General features: G+C 67.5%; 2 protein-coding genes across 2 annotated transcripts; one reads left to right on the forward strand and one right to left on the reverse strand.

Annotated features, from left to right (window-relative positions):
- Nucleotides 1–3,939: 3,939 nt before the first annotated feature.
- On the reverse strand, nucleotides 3,940–11,758 carry NDUFS6 (NADH:ubiquinone oxidoreductase subunit S6). The gene is made up of 4 exons (XM_002723959.5): nucleotides 11,572–11,758; nucleotides 11,229–11,282; nucleotides 4,348–4,470; nucleotides 3,940–4,068 (listed from the first exon to the last, which is right to left on the reverse strand). The coding sequence occupies exons 1-4, from the start codon at nucleotides 11,677–11,679 to the stop codon at nucleotides 4,003–4,005; spliced, it is 351 nt and encodes a 116-aa protein (XP_002724005.2). The 5' UTR covers nucleotides 11,680–11,758; the 3' UTR covers nucleotides 3,940–4,002.
- Nucleotides 11,759–12,730: 972 nt separating this feature from the next.
- On the forward strand, nucleotides 12,731–14,120 carry MRPL36 (mitochondrial ribosomal protein L36). Its single transcript, XM_008252888.4, has 2 exons — nucleotides 12,731–12,864; nucleotides 13,012–14,120. Exon 2 carries the CDS (start codon nucleotides 13,024–13,026, stop codon nucleotides 13,279–13,281), a length of 258 nt encoding a protein of 85 aa, XP_008251110.1. The 5' UTR covers nucleotides 12,731–12,864; nucleotides 13,012–13,023; the 3' UTR covers nucleotides 13,282–14,120.
- The last annotated feature ends 280 nt before the right edge of the window (nucleotides 14,121–14,400 follow it).

Below are 14,400 nucleotides of genomic sequence, written 5' to 3' on the forward strand. Positions count from 1 at the left end.
TGCGGGGAGCCCCCTCGGTCCCATGGGGCCAAGTCGTCCCCCAGCTGCGGGGTGATCAGCGCCTAGCGCCGGGCTCTGGAGCCTTCCGCCCGCGGGAGGCGCTGCACCTGCCCTGGGCCCTCGGGTCTCCAGGGCCAGATTTCAAAGGCTGCCTCATCCCGACACTGCCCAGAGGGGCCAGCTCTGCTTGGCCAGGCCGCGTGGGCTGTGCACTGCTGCCCCCCAGTGGGCAGGCGATGGGCCCGGCGGGTCCCTGCCCGTACTGGGACCCCCGAGGGGCCGGTGCAGAAGGGGCGCAGGCCAGGGCTGGGAGCTTGTTCCCTCCCACTTCAGGTCAGACCCTGCCCGGCTGGGCCTGAGAGCCAGGCCCACAGGCCACCCCAGGGTGCCCCCCTCAGCTCCCACCTGGTCTCAGGTGAACCTCACACCCCCGCAGCTGCAGGGGGCCGAGGACACCCCGCCCCGGCGCGGGCAAGTGGATGTGCCACGTTCAGCACCTTCCCTGCCCGCACTCAGGCCTCCTGCCGATTCCAGCAACACGAGTCCAGCCCCAGTAACCCGTCCAGCGCAGAGAACGTTCTAGACTTGGGGGCTTCAGCTCCTCAGTCTCACACCACAGCCAGAGCTGACAAAGGGCTGTCCCCTGGGGCCCGGGCGATGGGTAGGGGCCGCCCTGGGGGTCCAGCCCCCGAGGCTCCCGCCACCTGGCCTTCTCCCTGACCCCTACACCTGGGAGGGGAGCGCTGTCTTCCATGCCCAGTGCCCCAGCCCACGCTAAGCCAGGAAGGCTCCGGTCCAGCTCCCTCACCCCACGGCCTCCGGGCCGACACGGCGGGCTTCTCTGCATCTCCCCCTCCCGCAGTGTCCCCCACCCGCGGGCCTCTGACCCCCATCCTGGAGCTCAGCACACAGCAGGCGCCTGGCACGCTGTCCAGTGAGAGCCTCTGGGGGTCCTGGGCTGCGGGCGCCCCTCGCCATGCACTTACGTTGCCCTCACTTTTTCTGAGGAACTCGGCCTCTCCGCCCTGTCCACTGAGGGCCTGAACCACGCACAGCCGTCCAGTCCCGGAGAGGCCGAGAAGCCGCCACACCACTGCAGCCAGGCTCCCAGGGACCCGGGCAGCCCTGCCGAGGTCCCAGCAAGGATGTGGGGACGTGGGGACGTGGGCGACCCTCCCCTGGAGGAAGTGACTCCTCCTGTGAGTGCTCGGGCCCTGGGCTGGGTTCTGGGTTCCGGACTTGGGCCTGGCCTCGCTGCGGCTGCTGTGGGCGTCTGGGGAGTGAACCCGCAGATGGAGACCTCTACCGTCTACCACCCATCTATCAAGTGTCTTTGTCACTCTTTCAAATGAATAAAAACAATTAAAATAAAATTAGGTGGCTTACAGATACATTTTGTTAAAAAAAAAAAAAAAACTGATATAAAAAAGGTATTCAGGGCCCAGCATCCCATGTGGGTGCAGTTCGAGTCCCGGCTGCTCCACTTCCGATCCAGCTCCCTGCTACGGCCTGGGAAAGCAGCAGAGGGCCCAAGTCCCTGCACACGCATGGGAGACCTGGAGGAAGCTCCTGGCTCTGGTCTGGCCCAGCTCTGGCTGTTGCAGCCGTTTGGGGGGTGAACGAGCGGATAAGACTTCTGTTTCTCCTTCTAATTCTGCCTCTCAAATATTTAAAAAGAAAACACTTCCCCATGCTCAGTGGGGTCATTTTCCTGGCATTCTGCTATGGTTAAAATACTGTTGAGGGGCCAGCACCGTGGCGTAACAAGTTAGGCTTCCACCTGCAGTGCCGGCATCCCATACGGGCACCAGTTCAAGTCCCTGCTGCCCCCTTCCAATCCTGCTCCCTGCACGGCCTGGGGAAGCAGTAGAAGACGGCCCAAGTCATCAGGCCCCTCGCTCACCCACAGGGGACACCTGGAGGAGGCTCCTGGCTTCTGATCGGCACAGCTCCAGCCGTTGCGGCCATCCGGGGAGTGAACCAGCGGATGAAGCCCTCTCTGTCTCTGCCTCTCTGTAACTCTTTCAAATAAATATTTAAAAAAAAAAAAATGGTGCTGACTGGGACCATTGTGACCTAGCAGATGGGACCTCTGCCTAAAGCACGGGCTTCCCATCAGACGCCAGTTCGAGTCCTGGCTGCACCACTTCTGACCCAGCTCCCTGTTAATGGCCTGCGAAAGCAGCGGCAGATGGCCCAAGTGCCTGAGTCCCAGCACCCACGCGGGAGACCTGGAGGAAGCTCCTGGCCCCTGGCTTCGGCCTGGCCTGGTCCTGTTTGCTGTGACCATCTGGGAGTGAAGCAGCAGATGGGAGACCTCTCTCTCTCTCTGCCTTTCAAATAAATAATAAAAATGAATCTTTCAAAAAATGGTGACAGAGTGAGCACAGCAGAGTCTGCTCCCAAGGACCCTCCTAAGAGGACAAACCCGTGCTCCGTTCCCAGAGGGCCGCTCGCTTCGGGAGGGAAGACAAGCCGAGCTGGAGTCGGCAGGTGGCGCCCTGGCTGCACGTCCCCCAGGGGAAGCCCGGGCCTCGGGAACAGGGCTGGAGGCAGAGGCCAGGGCGGTGCACAGCACCGCACCTGCCAACAACTCGCGAGGAAGCCACACGGCCCCGCGCAGCCCACGCCCGAGGCCAGGCTGGAATCGCGACCTCTGCCTTGCCCCAGGTCACGGTGAGCCAGGCACAACTCGCGGCCACCCTGTCTTCTCCAGTTCCCCCGTGCACTTCTGAGCCGCGACGTGCACTTCTGAGCCGCGACGGCTCCTGACCGGGTCCCTGGTGCACGGGGCCCACGCTCACCGGGACCCTTGGCCTGGAAGGCGCAGGCCCCTCGTCCAACCACAGGCCGGCCCCAGCTCTGCACAGGGACAGCACCAGCCTCCTCCACCACGCGCCAGGGGCTGGGGCTCCCGTCCACCACACCACCGCCAGGCCGGAAGCCGAGCTTAGCCTTTTGAGCCAGGACACGCCTCCTGTGTCCTCACCAGTGCTGGGACCGGGCTTGCCCCGCGCCCGGGTGTTCCAGAGCTCAGACAGTGCTCACGCCCCTCCCAGCCTCTGCCGCACGCTTGTCTTCGGGAATCCCCACTCCCTCGCCCGGGCTCCTGGGTCATTCTTCCTTTTGCAATTTTTACTTGAAAGACAGAGAGAGACAGACATCTTCCACCCACTGGCTCACCCCCCAAATGCCTGCAACAGCCAGGGCTGGGCCAAGCTGAAGCCAGGAGCCTGAGGCCTACCTGGGTCCCCAAGTGCAAGGCAGGGGCCCAGATCCTTAGGCCACCTGCTCCCTCCCCGCCCGCACCAGCAGGACCTGGAGCGAGGAGCAGAGCCAGGGGCTGCGGCCAGGCTCCCTGAGGAGGGACGCAGGTGTCCCGGGCAGGATCTCAGCCACTTCGCCCAACGCCCGCCCGGCCCTGTTTCAGCCATCCCACACCGCACTGCCCCCAGTTCGGCCAGCACGCGGCCTTTCAGCTTCAAACAGAAACCCAAGTTCTTGGTGAAAACTTTATTTATCTGAGAGGCAGAGTTACAGACAGAAAGAGGGGGAGACAGAGTGAGCGGTCTCCCATCTGCTGGCCCAGTCCCCAAATGGCCACGAGGGCCGGAGCTGGGCCGACCCAAAGCCAGGAGCCAGGAGCCTCCCCGGACCCTCCACGCAGGTGCAGGGGCCCAGGCACCTAGGCCATGCCCACTGCCCCCCAGGCCACCAGGAGGCAGCTGGGTTGGAAGAGAAGCGGCTGGGCCACCAACTGGCGCCCACATGGATGCCGGCGCCGCTGGCAGAGGCCCAGCCGACCACGCCGCAGCACCGGCCCCAGTGCAGGGAAGGACGGAGTCTGACCCACCCAGGGCACCCCTGCCCCGCGGGGGGATGACCCCCCAGCGTCCCCCTTCGGCCAAGGCTCGCTCTGTGAAGGAGACACGGCACCCGTCACGCGGACAGCAGCAGCTTTATTCAGTCGGACATGACCCCGCTGCCCCGGCCCAGCTTCCGCTAGTGCCGCTGCTGTCGGAACTGCAGCCCGCAGTAGCCGCACGTCCCGGTCTTCGTGTCTTTGTCCTGAGAAAATTCAAAAGGAACGCCCTGGCACCTCCACACCGGCCCAGGCCCGAGCTTCAGCCACCACGGGTCGGGAGGTGACACGAAACACCGACACAGGGTGTGGCGAAGCCTCGCGTGGGGCCACCCTGACCCGGGGGCCTCGCCCAGCCTCGATGACAGCAGGGGCACGGCAGGGGCTCAGAGGACACGCAGGGCCGGCGTGGGAGAAGGGGAGCCCCGCCCACCCGCCAGCAGGGGCAGGGAGAGGCAGGCAGGCGTGTGCAGGCGCGCGCTCACCAGGTTGATGTAGACCTTCGGGTGGCCGAGGGCCCCGCCCCCGCCGTCACAGGAGATCACGCGGCTCTCCACAGTACTCACAGGCTGCTCCGCTATCAAGTCCACGGCAAAGTTCTCGTTCACCTGCACAAAGCCAGACACACTCAGACGATGCGATGTATGTGAACACCTCCCGCCCACCCAGACGCAGGCACAGGGAGAGCCCGATGGGACGGGACACACACCCGGCGCTGCATCTGGACAGAGGCCGGCCACGGGGACAACGCCACAATCGGCACAGCACACGCGTGTCCTGAAACACGCGCGCGTGCACCTCCTGTACTAAGAACACACCCTCACGCAACCACGACAGCGAGGGCCTCAGAAAGCACCAGGAGTGCGGCCCCCCGGGAGGAAGGGGAGGGGTGCGGGTGAGGGCCACGGGACCCGCCAGCCCCCGCAGGTGCACGCTTCCGTCTGGACCCCCAGCGTGACTGTACGTCTGAAACACACACAACCGACGTCTGCCACCACCCGGACGTTGTACCTGGGGAAGGACGCAGCGTCTGGGGACGAGGGCGACACAGAGCCATGTGTCACGTCACCCTCACGGTCCAGACTCCAGCCTGGTGCCAGAGACCTGCTGCACAGCCCGGGCCGGCAGGGCGGAGCTGGGGCAGGCGGCACGCCCCGGTGCCTGCAGGCGGCCACTGAGCACCCCCACCCCGCCGGCAGCCCTGGCCTGTCTGCCAGCACCTTGACGGGACCCTGATGTAGACGAGGGGACACAGGCGTCCACAGCAGGAACCCCACGTGGCCTCGGCACTGACGCGTGTAAACACCGTGAGCCCCGAACATGTGTCCCCCACCCCCCACGGCAGCAGTGCCCGTCTGCTGGTCAGTCTGTCCCAAATGTGCATGCCCCCACCCCCCACGGCAGCAGTGCCCGTCCACCATCAGTCTGTCCCGAATGTGCACGCCCCCACCCCCCACGGCAGCAGCACCCTGTCCACCATCAGTCTGCCCCGAACGTGTGTCCCCCACCCCCCATGGCAGCAGTGCCCCTGTCTGCTGGTCAGTCTGTCCCAAATGTGCACGCCCCCACCCCCCACAGCAGCAGCGCCCTGTCCACTGTCAGTCTGTCCTGAATGTGCACGCCCCCACCCCCCCCCCGGCAGCAGCGCCCTGTCCACCGTCAGTCTGTCCCAAATGTGCACGCCCCCACCCCCCACGGCAGCAGTGCCCCAGTCCACCATCAGTCTGTCCTGAATGTGCACGCCCCCACCCCCCACGGCAGCAGTGCCCTGTCCACCGTCAGTCTGTCCCGGGCGCTCTGGGCATCAGCACAACAGGCTCATCTCAGCTGAGGGCTCCCGCCCAGGGACGACCCCTTGTGGCTCTGTGGGTGGGGGTCCGAGGGATGACCCCTTGTGGCTCTGTGGGTGGGGGTCCGAGGGACGACCCCTTGTGGCTCTGTGGGTGGGGTTCCCAGGGACGACCCCTTGTGGCTCTGTGGGTGGGGGTCTGAGGGACGACCCCGTGTGGCTCTGTGGGTGGGGGTCTGAGGGACGACCCCTTGTGGCTCTGTGGGTGGGGGTCTGAGGGACGACCCCGTGTGGCTCTGTGGGTGGGGGTCTGAGGGATGACCCCTTGTGGCTCTGTGGGTGGGGTTCCCAGGGACGACCCCTTGTGGCTCTGTTGGGCTGGGGCCCCAGCTGAGGCCAGCCGACCCCCCAGGTGCCCACCTCCCCTCCCACCCAGACCGGGCCTCCAGGAGAGCTGAGCACTTTACCAAGCTTCCCCAGACGGCAGAGCTCACCAAGTTCCGGAAACACAGGCAGCGGCTGCTAGCAAGGAGGCCTCAGCGAAGCACACGCGCCAGGCCCCAACCAGACAGTGCCTGTGCGGCCAGCGGGCAGCTCCCACCCCGCTCAGCCCTCCATGCAAATGAGCCGGCGTGTGCCCGTGACAACTGTCACCCAGGCCGCACTGGCAGCCGCCTGACTGACGGAGCCTGCTCCTCGGGGCAGCCCTGACCTTCTGTGATTAGCATCTGCGTGCCAGCCCTCAGCCCCATCGCAGGAATACAAAGGAGCCGGCGGCACCGCTGCCGCCCACGACACCGGGAGGACGTGTGACGAGGAAACCACCAGGCAAGCCTGTCACAGCCAGCCCCCCCCAGCACCCGGGACGCCACGCCCCCACGGGCAGACAGTGGCTGCGTGGCAACTGGGTCAGCAAACAGGGTCAGATTAACTTGTCAGGGCCCTGTCCCCGCTCTGATTCCCACATCTGTGCCGAGGGACAGTCCGAGGGGCAGGTTTATTTGAGATTAGATTTATTAGAAGAGGAAATCTACTGCAGATGAAACTCGAGTCTGTCAGACCCGGGGCGCCTGCAAACTCCAGTCCCGAACGAACCCAGGCTCAGTGAGCGGTTAACATAACACCGCCGTGTGTGTGTGTGTGTGTGTGTGTGTGTGTGTGTGTGTGTGAACGCGCGTGCACGTGTGTGTCTATGATTCTCCCGGGGGCCGGCCGGCGCCGTGGTGGAGGGCTGAGCCTCCGCCTCCAGCACCAACTTCGCACGTGGGCACCAGTTCACGTCCCGGCTGCTCCTCTTCTGACCCAGCAGTGGAGACGCCCAGGTGCTGGGGCCGCCGCACCAGCGGGGAGACCTGGAGGAAGCTCCTGGGCCCTGGCTTCAGACCCGCACAGCTCCGGCCGCTGTGGCTATTTAGGGAGTGGACCACAGGATGGAGGCCCTCACTCCTGTCTCTCCCTCTCTCTGTAATTCTACCTTTCAAACACACAAATAAATCTAAAAAAAAAAAAGTGTCTTTCAATCACTGAAAATTCTAAGGTTTCCACCAAGTTAATTTTCAAACTTGATCACATTTGTAGAAAATGCTCAAAACCAGTCACTGGGCTGGCCGTCCTCCACGTCCAAATGGGCTCTGGGCTGCTGGAGCCCAGGGAGCAACCCGCGGCGGCTCCGAGGGCGGCTCCACGGGCCTGGCCTGGCTCCCCGGCGGGCTGGGCTAGGGCGCCTCCTCCCTCTCGACCTCGCTCCCGGCGTCAGAGCCTGTGGCTCTCCTGCAGCCAGGAACTGCATTTGCAAACCCGATCGCTTCTGCTCTGCCCCCAATTCCCATCGCACAGTCAGGGACGGGGAGCTGCACAAAGCCCACAGCAGGGCTTCCAAGGGGTGCAGGCCACGCTGCCCAAGATGGGGACACCGGGGCCAGGCCCTCAAAGAGCAGCGTGAGGGAAGCAGGCGCAGGCTCCGCCACGCGCACCACCTCGCCCCAAGCTCTGCTCCCGCTGCGGCCTGGCCCCACCTCCCCGCACGCCAGCCTCCCCCTGGCCAGCTGCTCCTGCTCGGGGCCTTTCAGCTCCGCCTCCAGGTGACCACACCTGCTCCCCACCGTCCTCGGTGCTGGTGCACCTGGGGACCCCCGCACTCCTTCGGCTGCTGTCCTGTCCTGCCCACGCCGCGTGTGTGTGCAGGTGACCCCACACCGAGCGCCACAGCACAGCGCTGAGACCCCAGCCTGAGCATGGAGCCCCTGCCCTACCCGAGAGCGCCGGCCCCGTGGCAAACAAGGAGGGGGACACCAGCCAGGAGAGCCACAGAGGTCACCTGTGCACCGTGGTCCCTTCCTGGACCGGCTGGAAGCCATATTTTCTCTCCATTTTCCCTTCACTGTGGGGAAAAATTCGCATCAGGGAAGATTTACTGCTGGGGCCAGCATTGTGGTGTACCGGGTAAAGCCGGTGCCTGTGACGCCAACACTCCACTGGTTCAAGTCCCGGCTGCTCCACTTCCGATCCAGCTCTCTGCTGTGGCCTGGGAAAGCAGTGGAGGATGGCCCAAGTGCTTGGGTCCCTGCACCCGCGTGGGAGACCTGGAAGAAGCTCCTGGCTCCTGGCTCCTGGCTTCAGCCTGGCCCAGCACTGACCACTGCAGCCACCTGGGGAGTGAGCCAGTGGGTGGAAGACCCCTCCCTGTCTCTCCCTGACTTTCAAAATAAACAAATCTTAAAAAGACAGATTTACCACCTCAAAGATTTCTTAACGTGCAGATCGGGGGCACTCAGCACCCTCCATCCCTGCGCAGCCGCGACCAGCGCCGTGCCCAGCGCCGTGCCCAGAGCTTTCTCTCCCTCCCAAACAGGAACTCCGTGCCCCCCGGCCCTGGGGCTCGGAGGAGTGCAATCGTGCAGAGTGGGTCCCGAAGCCCCCGCCCCGCGTCAGAATTTCCTCTCAGCATCGCTTCGGTGACAGCTCTGGGGGGGGGGGGACTAACAAGGAAGGGGCTTCCTGCGGCTGCACAGAGACCGGGCGGCCCCAGGGTGCCGGCTCCTGGCGAGGCCAGATGAGCAGAGGGCCAGCCGGGGAGCAGAGAGGGGGCTGGGCTGCGCTGGGTCCAGGCAGCCAGGTGTCCAGCGAGGGCCGCCCCAGAAGCCAAGATCAGACGCGTCTGGGCCCTCACCGCACTGCGGGCTCTGGAGCGTGACCCCCGACCCCGGCGGGGAGCAGGTGAGCGTGCCGCCTGTACACAGGTGACAGTCACCCCCGTCCCGGGCCCGAGCGCTTCCACAGGCAGCTCTTGGGAACGGCGCAGCCGCAATCTGAGGTGGAGACCCCGGGGCCAGCTCTGCCGGGGGTGGCGGGAGGTGGGCGGACAGCACACCCACTGCACATGGACAGCACACGCACTGCACTGTCCCCCCACGACTGCTGGGCCTGGGGGCTGGGCTCACCCAGGACACTGCCCCACACAGCAGTGCGGGTGGGGCGCCTCAGCAGGGGCGTCTGCACCCGGAACAAGGCCCCCCATGGGCCCCCAGAGCACCAGACACCTCCTGCACGGAAAGTCTTACCCACGCCTGGAACACGTATCCCGTGTGCTGTGTGTGTGGAGCGACAGCGCTCAGGACGCTGGCTGGCGCACGGCTCAACAGCCGTGGCGGGCACTGGGCGGGAGCCGCCGGCCTGCGTGCACACGGCCGCCTTCCATCCAGGGCCAGCTTCCCGCAGCGCCCTCCACTGTGCCAACCAGAACCAGAAGTCACGCACACTTCTCAGGGACGGGGCACCTGCTGTCACGGCTGGAGCCGAGCTGGGGGCTGGGGTCAGCTCACCCCAACACCATCAAGGGCTTCAGGGCCAACCTGCTCGACCTGGCGTCCGAGCCAGGACACCGAAACGGGGCAGCTCTGAGCCCAGGCGCCACCTGGGAAGGAAGCGCCCCTGGACGCCAGGGCCCTGGGGGGAGCCCGGCCCTCACAGCCACAGAAACCAAAGGGCCCCACCCGATCAAGCCTGCTCGTCTCTGCCTGGTGGCTGCACCCGACAAGAGAACTTGACCTTCGCCAAACCCGAGCCAAGTGTGCTCAAAGCCGGCCCCGCACCAAAGCTGTGCACCGTCTGCTGCATGTGGGAGACGCCACTGCAGGGGGTGCACGTGCACCAACACCCCCACAGTAAACCAGAGCCGGCACCCCCGTCACCGCGCCTGCTGGGTCCCGGCTGCTCCCTGCTAACGAGCCTGGGAGAGCAGTGGAACACGGCCCAAGCCCGTGGGCCCCTGCACCCATGTGAGCCCCGGACGGAGCTCCTGGCTTCCACCGAGAGCAGGCTGGGCTGTAAGTGCCACTCGGAGAATGAACGCACACGTGTTTGTGTGTGCGTGTGCGTGTGTGTGTCCCCGCCTCACTGCGCCTTTCGAAAAAGGAAAGAACAGAGAGCATCTGAGGAATCACCCCACCCGCCTCACTGGACGGCCGCAGTCTCACTGGACGGCCCGCGGTCTCACTGGACACCCACAGTCTCACTGGACGGCCGTGGTCTCACTGGACGGCCCGCGGTCTCACTGGACACACACAATGAGAAGCCACGTGGTCCCCACCTCACCGGGGATCGTCACCCTGTGGCGATGGCACCTCAAGGCCATCAGTCTGGAAAGGCCACACAGCGTCCACTGCAGCAGAGCGCACCCTCCTGGGGCCCCCACTGCCCCTGGACCTGGCCTCAGGACCCCCGTGAATCCAACACTCAACAGAACTTCTGATGCTCAACACGTTCTGGGAGGTCCGATCCGGGGAGGGGGCTACAGCGAGAGCCAGCGGCCCGGCCGGCACGGGGGGGGGGGGGGGGGGGTCCTGCAGTCGCTGGAGGGCAGGACAGGGCCGGACACCGCGGAGCCGCCGAGCCGGGCGGAGACGGGAAGCAGGCTCCCGTGGGAGACCCCCCTGCGCGCACGGAGCCCCTCACTCCGCGAAGACGCACTCACAGCCACTCTGTCCGCCTGAGGCCCGGCAGGAACGCGCCTAGGGGCCGGTGCTGCGGCGCGGCCGTGAGCCCCTGTCTGTCCCCTGCGCCCACGGGGGAGGCCCCGAAGGAGCTCCTGGCTTTGCCCGGCCCAGCCCGGCGGTTGCGGCCAGCCGGGGGGTGCGCCAGGGGAAGGACGACCCCTCTCCGCCCCTAACCTTCGAAATAAGAAAATCTTTAAAAAACAGTAATTTTAAAAGTCAGTGGGATTTACATTACGGGGGGGGGGGGGGGGGGCCAAGGCCCAGAAATAAAAACAAAGTCGCCCAGGCCGGTTCCGACCAGAAACAGGTACAAGGCGCCATCTAACCGAGGACGGCGTGACGGCCTCACGGCGCGGGCAGACCCTGACTCCGCACGTGCCCTGCCCAGTCCGGCGGCTCGTGCAGGATGTGCACCCGGGGTATCGGGGATGGAACGCGAGCCCGAACGTGAACGCCACTGGAGGGTCGCGCGCGCGTGCGCGCCCGTCCCGGGGGCGGCGCTGCACCTGCGTCCCTGAGGCCCGCGGACCCCGAAGCCCAGCCAGGGGCGTCGTTACCTCCCCCGGACCAGTCTCCCACTCACCTCCTTCTGACGGCCGACAAACCGAACTCTCCTGTAGTCTTTGTCATCGTAAACCTGCAAGAACAGAACGCAGACCTTACGCACGCACGCACGGCCCCCCAGCCGACAGCCGGGCTCGAACGAGGCCACCCCGCGGGGCCGAAGCCGCACCGGAGCGCGTTCCTCCCCCTGCGCGTCCAGGGGGTGCGGCTGCACGACTTAACACCACGCGAACTCCCAGGACTGCACGAGAGGCCGCCCCGCGCCGGGCGGCGCCCCCAGACCCTGCCTCCGCGCCGCCAGCGCCCTGCCCGGCCAGCCCCGACCACCGACCACGCCCGGCCCGCGGCCCCGAAGCGGCTACCTGGCCGGTGTGCGTGACCTCCTCTCCTGTGCTCGAGACTCGCACCCCGAGCCCCCGTGCGCCCCGGGGCGAGAGCAGCAGCCGGCGGAAGGTCAACGCCGCCGCCATCTTTCCCACTGACCCTTGACCCGGCGCGCCGGCTCGCCGAGCGCCGACGCATGCGTACGGATCCCGGGACTTTTTTCGCCCTAGGGAGGCGGGCACGGGGGCGGGGCGAGTGCTGCGCCTGCGTAGTGCGGGCGGGCCTGGCCGGCGGCTCCCGCAGCCGGGACCCCGGTGCTGGCTGACAGCTGGGCGTGGGGCCGCTCGGTGGTCCCTGCCCGGGGGGGAGGGCGGAGGAGGCTGCAGACTGCTGCGGCACTGTCCACGTTCTTCTGCTCACCGGTCAGCACGAGTCTGAATATCAGATGTCCCTCCCGGGTGAAGGGGCCGATTGCTTATCAGAACTGCGGGCGCAGGTGCACGCGCGCGCCCCGCGGCCAGCCGCCGGCCAAGGCGGTGTATTCTGCGTGCACGGGTCCCTTTGGGGTCGATCCCGGCCTGCAAACCTGGGGGTCCCCTTGGCCTCGGGCCTGTGTCCCCTTCTCAGGACCCTCCCAAGGCCGGAGCCGGCCCGACCAGGAGGGACAAGGCAGAGCCGGGGCCCGGGGTCACCCGAGGTGACCAGGGCAGCCCCTCGCCGCCGGGCGCGCTGCCCTAAGAACACAGGGCTCAATCATGTGACGGGGGAGATAAGAAGCCTGCGGAACCCCGACGGGTGCCCACCGCGCCTGGGGGTCAGCGGCGACGGACCGGGGCTGGCGAGGCTCCGACCCGCGTTCCCGGGGGCCGGAGCGTCGGGCGCGCTGGGCGGACGCCCGGGAGGGCGGCTCTCGGCGGTGGGCGCACGGTACTGGCCGTGGGAGCAGCCGTCGGGGCGGTGTCCGGCCGCGGCCAGCCTCGCCCGCTCGTGCCCGCGCGCCTGAGCCGCGTCGGCCCGGGTGTCCTCTTCGACACGCGGAGCCTCGCCACGCCTGGCCATGGGCTCGGTGGCTGTCCGCTTTTTAATGCCTTTCACTCGCCCACTTTTCCCACGTCGCTCCGCTCAGAAAGTGCTAGGCCCCAACGCGACCCTGAAGCGGACACCGCCCGAGCGCGCATGCGCTTCTGACTTGGCGCGGCGCGGGGGAACCACGTGACTCGTCGCCATCTTCCTTCCTGGCGGCGGTGTCCGCGCCCCACTGCGCAGGCGCGGGCGCAGGCGCAGGCGCGCGCGAAGGCTGGTTGCAGGGCGTGCGCACCGCTTCTCTGCAGGTGAGTCTAGGGGTGCGCGTGGTTCTGGGGCGCTGGGCTCGCGGAGGGGCGCCGCCGGCCGCGGGAGGAGCAGCGCTGGCTGCGGTCTCGAGGGTGGGTCCGGGCGGGACGGAGGAGCCGCCGTGACCGCCCGTGTTCTCCCCGCAGGTCGCCCGCGGCATGGCCGCCGCGCTCGTGAGGACCCTGGCGGCCGCGGCCCTGCGCCCCCTGCTGCAGCCGCGCGGCCTGTGCGCCGGCCTGCTGGGCCCCCTGCGCGCCGCGGGCCCCGCCGCGCTGCCCGCGCCGCCGCCCGCGCTGGGCTTCAAGACCAAGGGCGTGCTGCGCCGGCGCTGCCGGGACTGCCGCCTGGTGAAGCGGCGCGGCCGCTGGTTCGTGTACTGCGAGAGCAACCCGCGCCACAAGCAGCGGCAGATGTAGGCCCGACCCCAATAAAGCCCGCGCTGTGCAGCGTCCGCCCGCGTCCGCGTCCGCGCCCGCGCCGGTCAGCCCGGGGCCGGGAGCAGCGGGGGCGGCCCCGGAGAGCCCTCTGCGCGCCCCGGGAGTGGGTTCCGGGCTCTGGCGCCCACGGTTGCCGCGCGGGACCCCGAGGGCGTGTTCGGTGGGAGAGGCCGTTGCCGGGGTGGGCTCCGTGGACGAGTGGGCGGCAGGGCAGGCGGTGGTCACCCGGGGCCCTCGGGGGGACCTGGTGCGCCCCGGGGCGGCCGAGCGGGGCGGCCGCGCTTCCTGCCGCGTCGGCATCCCACGTGGGTGCTGCTCTGGGACAGCAGCGGTGATGGCCCGGGTGCCCGCGCCCCTGCACCTGTGTGGGAGACCCGGAAGAAGCTCCTGGCTCCGCAGCCATTTGGGGGTGAACCGGCGGATGGAAGATCTCTCTAACGGTGCCTTAAAAGAAGAAAAGGAAACAGCGTGGAGGACGTGTGCAGGCGCGCACCGCACAGCGGCCACTTCGGCCTGGGAGGGCCCCGGCGTCAAAGTGGACAGGGCGCGGGGAGTCCCGGTCAGCTGTCCGCGGGGGTCCCGGCGCACCGCAGCCTGGGGCGCGGGTTCGGGGCAGGGGCCCCACCGCGACGCGGCCTCCGGGAGTGGAGGCACCAGGACTGCGGGCCGAGCCGGGGCCGCGGTGCCCTCCCCGTCAGGACTGCCCGCCGTGGGACGGGTGGACGTGCCGCCTTGGGGCTCTGGGGCAGGGACGCCCCGGTGCTGTGCAGCCTGCGCGCCCTCGCGTTCTGCCGGAACCTCCCAGTAAAGTTGTTTCTAAAGCAGGCCTGGACAGCGTCATTCTTGAAGCTGAAGCCGGGGTCACCGGGGCAGTGGAGGGCCTGGGGGGGAGCGTTTATCCCCGAAACCTGGGGCATTTGTGCCGCTTCGGGAGGGGCCTGGCTAGGCGGCGTGTGAGCCCCCGGCCGCCCGCGGGAAGCCTCCTGCAGGGGCTCCAGTCGGTGTCTGCCGGCTGCGAGGCACCGCGTTCCGGACAGGGCCCAGGCTGCCCACCGCAGGCGTGTGCTGGAGGGAGGCCAGGCACTGGCCACTCCCAAG

Source organism: Oryctolagus cuniculus, chromosome 14, assembly GCF_964237555.1.
Source record: "Oryctolagus cuniculus chromosome 14, mOryCun1.1, whole genome shotgun sequence".
Lineage (NCBI taxonomy): Eukaryota > Metazoa > Chordata > Mammalia > Lagomorpha > Leporidae > Oryctolagus > Oryctolagus cuniculus.

Coding starts and splice junctions, on each gene's coding strand:
- NDUFS6 (XM_002723959.5), bottom strand. CDS start 11,679: ATGGCGGCGGCGTTGACCTTCCGCCGGCTGCTGCTCTCGCCCCGGGGC. Junction 11,283..11,571: donor AGGTCACGCACACCGGCCAG/GTAGCCGCTTCG, acceptor CTGTTCTTGCAG/GTTTACGATGACAAAGACTA. Junction 4,069..4,347: donor CGAAGGTCTACATCAACCTG/GTGAGCGCGCGC, acceptor GAATTTTCTCAG/GACAAAGACACGAAGACCGG.
- MRPL36 (XM_008252888.4), top strand. CDS start 13,024: ATGGCCGCCGCGCTCGTGAGGACCCTGGCGGCCGCGGCCCTGCGCCCC.